At 34.4% G+C, this 15,321-nt stretch overlaps 2 protein-coding genes across 2 annotated transcripts in view; one reads left to right on the top strand and one right to left on the bottom strand.

Moving 5' to 3' along the window:
- The window catches only part of LOC134540145 (lachesin-like), a 306,225-nt gene that overhangs the window by 97,205 nt on the left and 193,699 nt on the right, over nucleotides 1-15,321 (top strand). The gene's annotated exons all lie outside the window — the stretch shown is intronic.
- LOC134540146 (uncharacterized) lies at nucleotides 198-6,859 on the bottom strand. The gene is made up of 4 exons (XM_063382682.1): nucleotides 6,748-6,859; nucleotides 4,262-4,366; nucleotides 2,701-2,823; nucleotides 198-784 (listed from the first exon to the last, which is right to left on the bottom strand). Exons 1-4 carry the CDS (start codon nucleotides 6,845-6,847, stop codon nucleotides 606-608), a joined length of 507 nt encoding a protein of 168 aa, XP_063238752.1. The 5' UTR covers nucleotides 6,848-6,859; the 3' UTR covers nucleotides 198-605.

Here is a 15,321-nt window from a genome sequence, read left to right as displayed (position 1 = left end):
AGCATTCATCGGGTCATATCCCATCTCTTAAAGAAAACGCCTTAAAAATTGATCCTGTTACCTCTCTTAAATTTAGATTTTTGTCACAAACTTCGTAACAAGGTATCTGCTGAGACTTATTTAATAGAGGCTTTCGTAATTAAGATTTCCCTAACATTTTTTTCTTAAGTAAAACACAATAAAAACAAAAAAAAATATTTTATCTGTTTATTCGTTTTATTTCCTCCTCAAGTAAACAAATGCAACACAGACATACAGTTACGTCTTGCACAGGTGTGGTCCATCGAGCATCGTGAGAACACACATATTGTACAGAAGAAGTTATCATCAACACGGCACGGAGTTGACAATGAATGCAGGCGAGAAAGGCAATTGTCGCACGCGGGACGAGCATGCGGGTTTGGCGTGTGGCCCCGTCACGGCGAGGGAAGTGGATACGTGTTTCGGGGGAGAGAGGGCGTGAAGGGAGGCTCGAGGAGACACCCCCCGCTCAGCAACAGCAACTCAGCGGCGTACCGCCCCGGATGCAACAGGAGGGATCTGGCAGCGCTCGACACTGGAGGAGGAAGTGTGAGGTGGGGGGCAGTCCAGAGACAACCACCCTCCTAGTGGCGGCGCCTGCGCCTCCACAGCTGGTTGTACGGCGGCATGCCGATCGGGTCTGGCGCCAGTTCGTCCGCCCCGGGGTGCGAGGGGTACAGCGTGCAGCAGTAGTAGTCGAGAGGGTCGTCGGGCAGCCTTTTCCAGCTGCAGGTTACCGCCACGAAGGCAGAGCGAGCCAGCACTGCGAACAGGTTTGTCAAACCCGAAACACTGAGTGTCTTCTTGTAATCCGCACACGGGTTCAGGACGCCAGGGGTTGTGATTCTGAAATGCCTCCAGTGGCAGTCCTGTAGAGGGGCCAGGCCCCCCCCCCCCCCACATCATTCTGTAGGCCCCGTTGCTAGAAGTCATATGCCCCCCCCCCCCTTTTTTTTTTTAACAAAAGTTTTTTTTTCTTTATGTACATTGTTTTAGTTATACCTAAATTTTTTTAAACTTTTCAAAATTATTTTTAAAACACAGTTTATAACTAGTTTTAAATCAGTGTTTCGATTGTCAACGTAAATTGATTTTGAATAATGGCAAAATAAATGAGTGTAAGTGTTCTGCACTGTAAACATGGTGTCACGTCAATTGGTGGTGGTTTTGTTACTCACAGTTGTAGATTCGGACAAGTTCTGTACGCACAGCATATTCCGAATAATATTACTCTGGTTTAATATTTCATCGGTAACTAAATTTAGGCCTTACTGTTTTATTGTTTTCTATGATTAATTTAAAATGGTCTACTTTTTTGTTTTAAGTTTTTTTTCTTTCCTTCGCAGGCCCCCTAGACCCATGGGCCCCGTTGCCATAGCAACGGTAGCACCGGCCATGTGGGGGCCCTGCGAGGGGGAACCACACCAAACCTAAGAAAAAAAAAAACCATACTCCAGTCTGCACAGAGAAAATGGTTTGTTCGAATCAAACAAATATTTGTTTATAAATGGCGAAACAAATATTTACTTTGGTGGAACAAAAATATTTTGTTAGCTTAGCCAAATTCGGTAAGTAACAAAAATGATTTGTTACACCTAACCAAAATATACATTTGAGTTGACAAAATCATTTTGTTGGGTCAACAGAATCTTTCCTACTGCAAAATATTTGTTTGAATTAACAAAATAATATATTTTTTTCCGCCATGTACAAAAAAATATTTTGTTGAGGCAAACAAACCTTTCTCTCAGTGTGCATCTGGTCTATTAAGTCATAATTTTTTGATGTGTAACATCTTAGCTGTCGGTATACGACATTTAGTAGCAGTAGTTTCGAGAATGTAACGGAAATGTACAAGCACGGCGCTGCCAATATGTGGTAGATGGCACGTTACCAAAGTTCACTAGATCGAAAGAAATCTTTGTAGCGTTAACATTTTTTGACGAATTTTTTTTTTTTTACATGATGGGCAGTATTTTAATAATATTCCTTTTCTGAAATCATTCACAAATGCCGGAGTTTCGAAAAAAAAGTTTCTCCTCCAAGTATATTTTCAGCAATTATCGGAGAAGTTTCGTTATATAGTTCAGAATTTCGCTCCGCAAGTGAAGTGATTTGGTAGTTGACGCAGCTGCTCCGGGAACGAATTCAAGGGGCGTTATGCGGAAACTTCACTTGATTCGCGTCATGAAATGTTGTCAAAAACCCAATTTGAGTGTATATTTACCATGCTTGACATTATTTTAAAGTTAAATTTCGTGTCCAATTTTCGCATTATAAGTGTATTTGCAACATGAATTTGCTCGTTACTGAGGTTATGTGTTACACATCTCTGGGGAGTACTGAAAGACTAGCTCACATGTTTTTTTTTCTCTTTTTACTTTAGTACTCTTAAAAATTAGTTAAAACTGCAGTGATGTTAATGATTTTTAAAGACGTCAGAAATTATTTGAAATTGCGGTTCCAAGGGCTTATACCATTGTAATTTTAAGGCTCGTAATTTGACTAGGAGTTAATTCGATTTAAAAAGAAATATTCAATCCCTCTAGCTGCGAAGTTTCATTCAAGCGCATAGTAACTCCACAGTGCCCCCACCCCCTTTTTTTTGGAATGCTGTTAGGAAACGGAACTAACCCATTCAGAACTTGAACGAGGACAACGACTCTAGTTAACACGTACTATTGGCTGGTGAATAGCAGCAGTAGTAGTTGTGCATGTCGTTGGGAATAGTTTTCCAGCTGCAAATATTCCTCCTGCGTGGTGGAAGTGGCGGCGGTGTCGGCGGCGGTGGCATGTACCCATCTGGAAACATATTTGAAATGGTTTTAACAAGTTTGGACCAGTTTTAACAGGTTAGAATAGAATTAAACTGGTTTTAACTTGTTTGGACTGGTTTTAACAGGATATAACTGGATTAAACTAGTTTTAACAAGTTTGTAATGTTCACAGGCTTTCACGGCCATTGTTTGAAGTAGCTTGGCTTTTGGGTTGTAGCCGTGTCCTTGGCGAATAATTCAGTTGAAGTTTCGGTTAACATTGTAGTCGCCATCATCAGGGAGCAGTTACCTACTGAGCGAAATAGTAGCTTGATGTAGGCTTTTGGACATACGCCATTGCTTAGGACTTGTATGTCTGCAGAAGAAAACTACAAAGAAACACAAATGACAAAAAACACAAATTAAGCAAAAATTGCTGTTGTCAGGATTTAACGCCACACAATATTCCACAACAGGAATATGGTCAACAAACAAGGAAAAAACAAAGAAAAATGGACTAACAGAACGAAGAAAAAAAACCACAAATGATGACAGCACAAAAATTCCGAACCCAAACAATTTTTCTTTGTTTTTTTTTCTTGTTTGTTGACCATATTCCTGTTGTGGAATATTGTGTGGCGTTAAATCCTGACAACAGCAATTTTTGCTTACTTTGTGTTTTTTGTCATTTGTGTTTCTTTGTAGTTTTCTTCTGCAGACATACATGTGCTAAGCAATGGCGTATGTCCAAAAGCCTACATCAAATCATGCACTCACATTGCACAAATCTTTCAAAGATAATATGAAATAGTAGCTGATTAATATTAAAACAAGTTAAAATTTTCATCTGGTTCTTTGACTGGGCAAACGTTTACCTAGAGGAGTGTTAGCCAGTGAGGATAAACCAGTCACAAAAGAAAATAATCCACGGCAATCCAGTTGAGACATATCATGAAACAGAAACTAATTATCCTTAGTGTTAAGATGCCCTTATTGTCCATATTGGAGGTCACGGAACCTGCGAATTTTTGCAGACCAATAAATATCAGGCAGAAAGTACGTATACTTGTCTGTATAAATGGCTCTCCCAATAAGCTCTGCACATGGAGTTATAACCTACTTTAGTTACTGCTTTTTAATTAGCATTATATTAACTTTAAACACAAAAAAAAACTTAATTTCCATCACAGAACTACTTAACACTGAGGTTTCAAGTAATCAGATTCTGCTGATTAGGTTAGTAGACTTTAAAAGAGAAAGAAAAGAAAGAAGTTAAAATATTCCTAGCAAGATCAGTAAATACTCGGTGGATTTGGGGAAACTACTAAAATACATTCAGTTAGTTTTTGTCATTGGAATAATAAGTACTATTTCACTGGTTTCGAAGAACATCAACTTTTTTTCTGATTTTGGACAGTTCCCAATTTTTTCCCCTTCTGAATAGTAGTGTGCGAAGCTTACAATTAGAAGACTGTAGCATTTACCATAATCGGTATAGAAGTCCTGCTTTGCGTCTTTATCCGAAGCGGAGGCTACGCCCAGCAGCAAGGCGACAACGGCCGTAATAATCAGCGGCTGCATGCTGCTTCCTGTAGACAAAAAAGACATTCGTGCTCGTGAATGATTCGTTAGTAGTATAAAATAGATAAGTCTGTCACAGGTTGCAGGCTGTGGAGCATGGGACAGGTCAATGGAAGACCGCTATATTATATAGTGATGTCATGACCACCATTTTGGATTAACATGACTGAAATATGATACTCGAGTATAATATAACACCGTGATTATAATTTTATCTGAAAACTGGACTCATTTTGATACAAAAAATATTTAAACAAATAAGAATGTATTTTGTAGGCCATGGTCTTTGGTGTGCTGGGTTCGATTTAATATCATTCCTCCATGGGAACTACCAGAATAATGACATACGAACCCCCATTCCCCTTTTGTGTAGGAATATATATTACGTCAACTAGTATGATGTCATGACAGACATCTGTGATCCGCTATCTTGTTTATGTCTGTTGGAAGTGCAGCTGCCATCTTTAGTTTAATTTTTACCGCTAGAGTGTAGTACTGTCAATCAATAAACAGTCAAGTACTGTCGCTTCGCTGTCCCATCGGTCATTTTGAAAATCAGTAATTATCAACCTTATCAATAGGACAAAATCTTAAAAATATAAAAAAAATATACCTATCACTATATGTGTTTGATAGATATCAGTCCTTGATTCAATACATAGTCGTTACAAAAAGTAATCGCTTTCAATCATGCTTTTTAGTAAAATTGTTAATATTATATTAAGAAAGGTGCCCAAAATATCTTCTAGGTTCCTTACCACACACAAGTAAGCCGCTGATGTCATTTCTGAATTTCTGAAAAATTAAAAAAAAAAATTAAATAATTCCTAATTGTATACATTCATTGGCTGGTTCTCTTCCCATTCTTGGTCCGATGACAGGCATTACTAAGTTAATTTCCATTGGGTATGAGTATTATGACCAAACGGTACTTACATTCCGGACACACCGCTTATAAATTGCAGTAAATGTACGGAATTTCAAAAGAATAATGCACTTAAAAGGAGGGTTTTTCGTAGTTCCATTTTTACTCGATCTTCGCAGAAACTGCGCAGGATTCCGGTTTCCAAATTCATTCGTTTTAAACTAGATAAAAATATACGTTGTAGGAATAAAAAAAAAAATTTTTTTTTTCTGAAAACGTAACATGCTTGGAAGTTTATTAAAAGTAATCCAAGATGGTTGTTGTGAGTTTATTTTAAAGGCCCCCCACCTACCCGGGGACACATATGGTGAGTAGAGCTTCAGAAGAAATTACGTGATTTGAAAACCTACTCCCCAAGATTTCCGAGTGGTATCTGTTTACGAAGAGCATTTCAGAATATGCAGAGGGTGGATGAGTAGTTCTGTTTCGTTATTTTTTAAAATATAAATATATATATATATATATATATAATTCCTGATACGATAATTTTCAGAATCTTTCTTATATAAGAAACTCCCGTTGCAGATTCTTGAAACCACTCAAGTGACTACACCTTTATCTTAATTTCTCTTCCATATAATTGTTATGGTCACCACTCAGATTCTATAGTTGCTCCATCCATGACGAGAAGACTGCGCGCCAGACCTCACACAGCCTTGCGCTTAGAGGCGACACCGCGCCAGAAGCACCAGCGAGTGTCGCCCCTATCGTCCCGCTTCAAAAACACAGATACACCCCTCTCAAGGCGGGCCCCTTCAATCAAGTATATTCGATATACGCAAATTTATGAATTTTTCCACAGTTTTATGAAGATTCCTGAGTACTGTTGTATCACCGTTCATCGTAATTTAGGATGAAAAATCTTAGCAGTGCAACTAAGTTCAGAAAACCCTTTGTTTATTTGAGTTGCAATCATCGTGAGAAAAGTGCGTTAGATCGCCGAAAACGGTACCGGCGTGGTAATTTTAATTTGGGAGAGAACCCACACAGCTGCCGATAACGTTTCCGACTGACTCGTGGAGAATGCACAAGTCCGAATATGGCGGCTGTCCCTCTGACGCAAGACCACTGCACTAGTCGCGAGAGGTAAGGGTGGGGGTGGGATTAGACCCCTTGCCATCTTCGATTTTTTCCATATGTTAGCTATGATTCTAGTTTCGAACTGATTATCCCAATATGTGGCATGTCAAGGCATGCGACCACACGTTCACAAACATTGCTCTAGCATGTCAGTACCGCGAGGAAATAACAATAATATTTCACGCGGGTGACTACAAGAATCATGATAATCACACCAGTTCAAACGTGTTGGACTTCAACAAGTCGCCAAGGCTCAGTCCTATGCCATTTACAACCAAAATAGATTTAGCACGGAAGCTTATACTGCGAGCAGTATTAAAATATTTGAAATGTCAAGATGGCGAGACATAATCTCCCTTGGCAAACATTACGATGTCCACTCACCAGTTGATTCCAGAGAAGAGATGGCTGCTGATTGGATTGTGAGTCCGCTGTCGTTGCTACTTCCTAATATACTGCTAGCTCGTTCTTTCGTCACGGCCATATAACTCTTGAACGCGATATCTTCGTTGTGACTGTAGCAAATTTATGGGTAATGTAACATGATAAAAGCATGTCGTGTCGAAGACATCTGATAGCAGGGATTACACGGTAAGTAGCACATACTGTATTAAGTTACGTTGAAGCGTTCTTATATCACCCTTTTTATGAGGCAAGTTAATTTTATGATAGATAAAGAGTATAAAATACTGTGCGCTTAATTAAGACAGCAAATTCTGATAAAACTAGTAAAAAATATATCAATCTCAAATATTTAGTTAAAATAACTTATTTATAATAATTATATTACTTTTGTTAATTACTTGTCGTTTAATAATCAAGTTTGTTGTTCAGATTTAATTTGTTGCCTTTATATAAATTTCAAAAACTTAAGTTGTAAATTGTATTACAATTTGGTTTTTTTTATAGAAATATAGCGATTTCTTGATACCGTTCGATTTCGGTAAATATGAACGACTTCTAAGAGAGAGAAAAAAATTACATTTGAACAAAAATTTTAAAAAACAAATCGTCTTACTGACATATATTGTTAAATATTTCGTCATTTTTGTCGTAATCGAGAGACCGTTGTAATGACTCAATGTATATATTCTTCGGTAGTTGTGTTAATATATGTCTGAAAAGATTGTGATTTAGTTTCCACTGAACTCCGAATTTGTGCATTCATTTCCAACAACAATTTTGTAAGTGAGCATATATTTTTTTATCTGGATAGTGTCATTTGCATATCTATGACTATAAGTTATCATTATTACTGTAACAAAATATCAAAAATTTTTTACCCTTTAACTGTTATATATATATATATATATATATATATATTACATATACATACACACATGACCATCTAGCTACTTAGATACGTTTTTAATTTTATTTTTATTACAAATTCAAATAAGTACAAACAAGTAAAGCTAGAAACGTTAACGAGTTTCGATTCACTAACACAAATACAGCTATGTCTAGATGGGCCCATTAAAATCTATATATATATATATGCATTTTTTTCCGGATGGCATACTCTCCAGTTTCTAGTGGGTCTAGTGACTTTTCTTTTCTTCAATGGGTTTTATTTTATGTGTTGCAGTTCGAGCATTTTCACAAATAAGGCATAAAGTCCTATATAGTGTTTTTTAAGAGAAAATAATAATTTTTCAGTAGTTAGTTATTTTGAAAATAAACGTTCAATAGGAATTTAGGGCAGGGAACAATTTTTCTTGTATTTTGCAAACCAATTACATGCAGTCTCAGGCAGTGAAGTTTATTAATCATTGGTCTTGGCAGTAATTTTGTAATCTTGAATGGACTTAAAATGTGGTGGACTCTCACCCGATCCTTAGCAGTGGAAGCTGCAGTGACATTGAAAATGATCACTTGTGGACAGTTTTGTTTATAGCTAAAACACTCCGAGGATATGGATTGTGTGTTCATATATTTTTTGAAGTGAAAACTTCTATGGGAAGGTTTGGATAGGGAGTAAATTCATGTAAGTCATTATCGACGTGACGTGTTAACTATAACACTATACCTATCTGTTCCTATTAGTATAACTTATTGCGCTTTTAAATCTTAAGTATACGATTACTGTGCAGTACAAAGTGAGTATAAAATATATTAATATTCTCATAAGGATATATAGTTTGAATAACGAAGGAAACGGGACTTTGTAGCAATATAACCTAAAAATTAAGAACATCATTATTTTTTTTAATATCTACAATTACAATGCAATGCGTATTGTATAGTAATTAAGGAGTTATTTTACTAACGCGATAAAACAAATTTGTTGTGTGATAATATTTTTTTCGTAAAAATTGCGAAATCGTTTTCACTTCTGTCGGCAGTCCTCATGACTGCTTTGAATTTAATTTTTTTTGGTGTCACTAAGGAACCTAAACTAGCATTCCTTTCTTTTTTTCTTCTTCTCTTGTTATAGAAGGTAAGTTTTGGTTTTTCAGCGAGAAAAGTTTTACTGCGGAAGAGTCTCCTCTCTATGCACTCGGGCTTTCTCAAGACAGTTGCTAAGACCTCTGTGCCTTTACGCTATTCCCACAATACCCATCGACGTGAGAAGATTTTTTTCTTCTTTCCACCCGCCTCCCCTCCCAGCCGATTTTTCTTTTTCTTCCCTTCTTTCCCCCACACACGATTGCTCACTGGTGTCTCGTTGCGTACGAAAAAAAATATATTAGGGGTGGAGAAAAGGTGTTAGAAAATCAATGAGTAGGTTTAATGTGTTTCTTGGAGCCCATCTCGTAAAAGATAAAAATCAAGAAGATGATTGGCGCGGGTGTTTATTTTTTAAGTTGGAAACTTCTAAGCTCGCATAAGACTTATAATTTTTAAGTAGCAAGTGATCTAATATTATGTTTTAAAAAATTTGGGACAGATGCTTAATATTTTATTTTTATCATAGAAATGAATTCACTTGCTTGGTTAAAGTGTAAAAAGAAATATTATGTATCGAATTTCACAATAATACTATGTGAAAAACGAAAAAAAAATGAACATTACGGAAATGTAACTAAAAAGTATTCTATAGTACATATACAGTACTTATGGTATGAATTTTAACATTTCGAGGAATAGAATTTATCCAACATTATGGAGGTCGCTTTGAATATTGGCAGCCATGCTCGAAAATTTAGAAATTTTTGAGTGGTCTTGCCAACTCAATTTTTGCATAACGTATTCACCAAAAACCTTAGCTTATTTTCAAATATATAGTTCCGCATCTGTAATTAACAATTTTTTTTTTTCCCTTTGATCCTAGTGGATAGGTGATATTAAATTTGCTAGCATACTAATGCGTATCTTATTGTTTGTTCGTATGCCTGGTTAACATTTTAAAATTGTTATTGGTTTGCGTAAGACGTTAAAGGATGTCTCGGAGCGATGTGACAGTTCGAGGAAGTCGACAGCAGAACTGGTGTCTGGGGCTGGTCACAATTTCGGTTTCCAATAAAGCTATGCGGTAATGTCACTAGAACTGTCATGTTTGCTTGGAAAGTAAGATAACTTTAGTTTCTATAAAACATTTTATAGACATGACAGGTTCCAAAATTTTTTGCATATTTGACAGGATCACGCGTATGGGAAACAGGAAAATGGGAAGTTTCAGGTAATATTTAAATAATTTAAACTTTTCACCTATAATTTTTTTTTATTAAACAGAGAGTACTTAACTTTATTTTCAATTTCACTGGTTTTAAATGTTATTAAATACAAGTAGATTAAAATATGATACATTTTTTCTTAATCCAGTAATGTGATACACCGTTTTAATTAAAATTAAATTTAATACATCAAAATTTTAACCCTACAAAAAAGACATAAGATAATGTGATGTAGTTTATAACAAGTTGAAAATGGTACGTACTACTTTATTTCAAGGAAACATTTAGAAGCCACATTCAGTTTATTTAAATATTGTTTACTTAATATTTTGCATAAACCAGTATAATTTATGAGATGAAAATTAATGTGTTTTTTTTTTCAATTATCTGGTAATTTTTGTAGGTGAACCATACTAGGAAAAGTATTTACAAAATCTTCCAACAGTTGTCAAATTCCTCGTAAAATTTCTTTGACTTAAATTAATACATAAATATTTGTTTGTGAACCAATTTCGCACAGCTGGTGTTCAGTCATTTGCGTGGACTGCGCACTCACTTATGTATATTTTATTGTGACCCATACTTTAGTCTCAGGTTGAGTTTATCAAATGATTGAACACAATATTGCAAAGACGATAATTTTGAGCCAACATAGTGTTTTATAAATTTTTTTCCGAGTCAAAATACAGCAGATCTAGTTACACGTCCACTTTATGAGAAGATATATGTCAATAAACAACATTACGACGTTCACTCACGAATAGCTTCCATAAAAGAGATAACTGCTGGCTCATCTGTTGTAGCTACTTTGTATTTCACCATAAGCTCATATTTTTACGGCAATTGAAGTTTTAAACGCGATATTTTTATAGCGCCCGTGGATATTTTTTTTTTACATTTTATCGGTAATTTAAAATTATATGAACATGCATTACATTCAGTGAATGTTGAATACGCCTGTAAGCAGAGCTAAACACGATGTCTAAGCATAAAGTTACGCTGCGGCAAAGAATGGATGAAATATCAACTTCTGTACAGGGCTTTAATTGCGTCTTTTTAAAAAATAAGTCCATTTTTTGGAGTAAAAAGTAGTTTTTAACAAATCATTCGTAATGAGACTATAAACCTGAAAAATTAAATACAGAACTTTTTGAAGTTATACTTCTTTAGGCGCAAAAATGATGAGAGTGAAATTATAAGATGCGCGCGCATCACTGTAACACAAAATTAACAGGTTGAAGCTGCCCGCTAAACCGCTCATTAAGTCTCGAAAAAAAGCTACCAACAACATAGAAATAGAACCTCTATTAGTCGCGCATGTTGGCACGCTCGTCGCCTCTGATCACTGTTTTCATGTTTATAATATTTATCCACATGATTCTAGTTTCTACATTCACAACACGTGTTTTAGTTTCCTACAAAAGCGAATTATATATGTGCAAATAAATTAAATTCAGTAGTGATTTAAATTGAATATTTTGATTAATATTAGGCCTATTTACTATTCGTAAATATTAGTAGAAAAAATTGTGCTTACATACTTTTTCAAGTGCTCCAATGTAATTGAGGTTAACTATCCGTATGTATTATTATTGATATAAATTAAAATATTATTTAATATAATTAATACTAAATTATTAATGTTAAATAATCAGTATTGGTTGTTTAATATTTACAAAATAAAGAAATAAATTTAATAAAACATTACATAAGAAATCTGTGATAAAATTTAAAATCGAACATTAAATTTAAATATAAATTTTTAATATGTATTATTAATTTGAATAAATAATAAATATTCATAAAAATAAATGAACAAATTTATTGAAAACTTTTTGATAAAAATGAAAAGTGAATATTAAATTAAGAAAATAATAAATATTTAAAAAATGAATAAATTTAAATTAATTTTTTGAATTTATATTTGTTATTAAATTTATTTATTTTCTTTTAAAATATTAAATAATCAATAATAAATATTTAAAATGAAGAATCTTACAATATTTAGTACAAATTGTCATATATATTTATCATTCTCTAAATTTTATTTATTTAATTTTTCATATTTAAACTGAACCTTATTGACTGTGATGACTATCTTTTTCCAGCCCTTTTGTTATTTTATTGTAATTAATTATTTGCATGCAGTTAAAAACTATTTTTTAACTATGCCAAATAAGTATAACTCCTCACGCGTGTACATATAAGTACACGCACCCATTTTATAATAACTTTTAACAACTTATCAGGGAAAAATATTTAGCATACTGCGTGCATAATTTAACTGAAGTGATTTGATTAAATTTTTACAGTACTGTTTCTATTTGTTGTGATTGTGTAAAATTTTTATAACACTAAATGTGCATTAACATGATAAAATATACTTTTTCATCACAACCTAAGTTATTGATAAATTTACGTGTTTATTTGTTTAAATATTTAACCAAAGTTCAAAAAAACAAGGACCTATCGTTTTAAAGTTCTGAAAAAAAAACCTCTTTTACTGAATGTGAATTTTTAGGAAATAAAAAATTGGTACTAATGATGTGTTATCGGGAAGTTCATTCAGTTACTTTTCTGTAATGTTAAAGAAATTTAGTCACAAAAAAGAAATTTTCAAATTTCTAATAGCATCAAAAGTAAACTTGTGTGTCATTCTTATTTAACCGCTCAAAAACGGAAAGTTAGTAAACATTTCTTAAAATATTGGTTGGCTATTTTGGCGTGGCATTATAAAATTAATTGCTAACATTAAGCATGAACTTGACGAGATGATTCAAATTAAGGTTCATCTACTAAACATAACTAAAAAAAAAACAATAGTGCGTGGAGTCCCTCCGCGCGGAAGAAGTGAAACTTCGTAATGTGGAAATGAAAATAGGAAGTGGTAGAAATCGATTTTTAGTTAAATCATATTGTATAAAATCAAACTAAAATAAATCATGAAATCATTCAACGATAAAAGCTGTTTATTTAATCAAGCGGACGGGTTCGCCCCAAGGAGAAAATTAACGCGGCGAGACCTCGTGGACATAGAGAAATGACACACACTCACTATTTATGTGTCTATGAAACACGCATTCACTCTCGCTCTGTCTCTTTCTTTTCCCCCTCCCCAGGAGCGTTAAACGTTTAACGCAACCTTGTTGGAAGTCGCATTAGAATTTTCACTTAAATAAAATTTTTTATATTTTTCACAGTGGTATATTATGAATGTTTGATGTTTAAACTTCAAAAGTGAAATATATTCCCGCAGCCTTTTGCAATAAGATATCACTCCCGTAAAGTTTTCGAATATATATTTAACTCGCAACATTCGCTGTTTTACTCGGAAACCAAACAGGGACGGTTACCGCAGTAAAAAAAAAATGCAGGAACTAAATACTCTATTGGTTATACTTCCGGGCATTAAATTGTAATACTAGAATGTTTCTCCCAAGTTATGGGACTATGTTTTTTACGAGAAAATTGTTGGTATCAAACAAGCAAGTGTTTTGAAACACGGTGAGCCGCACGCCAAGTGTAATTAAGGCGGGCTTTATACACGATGTTCGTGTTACAAGGGAGGAGCTAATGGAGAAGCGTGCAGTTTCCGCTTAACTTAATTAACTTCGTCGAATGGCGATGCCCGAACGATACGCCATATCAGAGAACTTCTATCTGAAGCCACGAAACAACGACTTCATCGACCTTCATTTACCAGTGTCCTCATCAATGATCCACAGTTTCACTTTTGGTTTTTTTAATATAACGCTGGTTTGCTCCTGGTTAAATAAATTTAACCAACAAGTAGTTTTAATGATCATTCAGTTTCAACTGAACTTTTTTCCATTTTCTTACAAAACACAACCAAAATAAATTAGACAAGACACGCTCTAGCAGTAAAAATGCCACCGAAAAGGATTCCAGAAAATTATGACCATGAGCACAACAAATCCAGTAACATTTGGAAAAGTATTAAAACAATAAATTAATAAAATTAAATATAAAAGAAAAAAGACAGAATAACAATTGAACAGATAGTAAAGTCTATGCGTAACCAACAGGAACGGACATAAAGGTAAACAGAATAAGTAAATGGATTCAAAATATAAGAAACACTATAAATAATGGTGACTGGAAATGCAACAAAAGACTTCATGACACTTGGAAATACTGAATCTCTCATTTTCTTCAGGTGAATCACTGGTTAAAAAAAGACACTTAGACTTCAAAATCTGGTCACAATCAGTGTTTTTATTCGATTGCGAGACCTCTTTTACAGTGCTATTTCACTTACAAGGAATTTCAGCCTTATCCCGTGAATTAACATAACAGATTTATTTTTTTGTGATATGCTTCAATATTTCTGTAGTTTGTTTGGTGCGTTTTTGACTGTCATATCATAGGTCTGTATAATTTTTGTTTTGTCCCTTTTTTCAGAAAGATACACAGAAAAAAATATTTGCTTTAGCAAAAGATGCCTGTGGAAACCTATTGCCAGAATTAGTTTGTAAGATTAACTACAAGAAAGATATTATAACTTTGTATAACACATGGCTATGATTAATTTCTGCATACATGAAATAGCCTTTTTGGAGATAATACTGAGTATTTCTTACGAAAACTGGCGCATAATTTTATATTTCAATCGATGTTTTATTCTATCATTATTTTTTAACCATTGAAAATATAAACGAATATTCAACAAATTGTCTTTATATTGTTTTATAATGCTTATTTTGCTAAAACTGGAAATCTATTCAGGAAAACTTAAAATATTAATGGTACTGGAACTAAAAAAAAAAGCACAAATTCCAGGTAATAATTTGAACTCAGTATTACTTAGAACACTTTTAAAATTAAACAGTTGTTTTAGATTACCTAAATGTAAAAATGTACAAATATCTGTAATTGTATATGAATATTACTGTTACATTTACAAAAATATACAGTGTACACAATGCGCAAATGTATAACCCGCTGGAAAACTGGATCCACTCTAAAATATTCAAAAAACAAGCGGCTCAATCTGCCAGGGACCATTCCAATGATATGAGAGCTTAGCGGATCGCTTGTCGATCGCCTGGCTCAGGGTGTGTGCTTTGCACAGCACCAAATCACCTACTCTGTAGGGATTGGGGGAATGTCTTTTATTGTATTTTTGCCTTCTTGCCTCGTGGGCCAAGTTCAGGTTTTTACGAGCTCCACTCCAGATATCTTTAATGTTGTGTGTGTCATCTGGTAGTAACTCACTTAACATCCATTGGTTAGAGAGTGGGGTGTTGGGTTTGTATGTGAACATGAGTTCAAATTGTGTTGTCTTGTGACCTTCGTGTCGGGGCGCATTGAAGGCCATCTG

The sequence above is a fragment of the Bacillus rossius genome, chromosome 16, assembly GCF_032445375.1.
Source record: "Bacillus rossius redtenbacheri isolate Brsri chromosome 16, Brsri_v3, whole genome shotgun sequence".
NCBI lineage: Eukaryota > Metazoa > Arthropoda > Insecta > Phasmatodea > Bacillidae > Bacillus > Bacillus rossius.
The sequence above is the reverse complement of the archived record's forward strand: the minus strand, read 5'-3'. Positions and strand labels throughout refer to the sequence as shown.

Coding starts and splice junctions, on each gene's coding strand:
- LOC134540146 (XM_063382682.1), bottom strand. CDS start 6,847: ATGGCCGTGACGAAAGAACGAGCTAGCAGTATATTAGGAAGTAGCAAC. Junction 4,367..6,747: donor CTCTTCTCTGGAATCAACTG/GTGAGTGGACAT, acceptor TTTTGTCTACAG/GAAGCAGCATGCAGCCGCTG. Junction 785..2,700: donor CTGCTATTCACCAGCCAATA/GTACGTGTTAAC, acceptor ACCTGTTCGCAG/TGCTGGCTCGCTCTGCCTTC.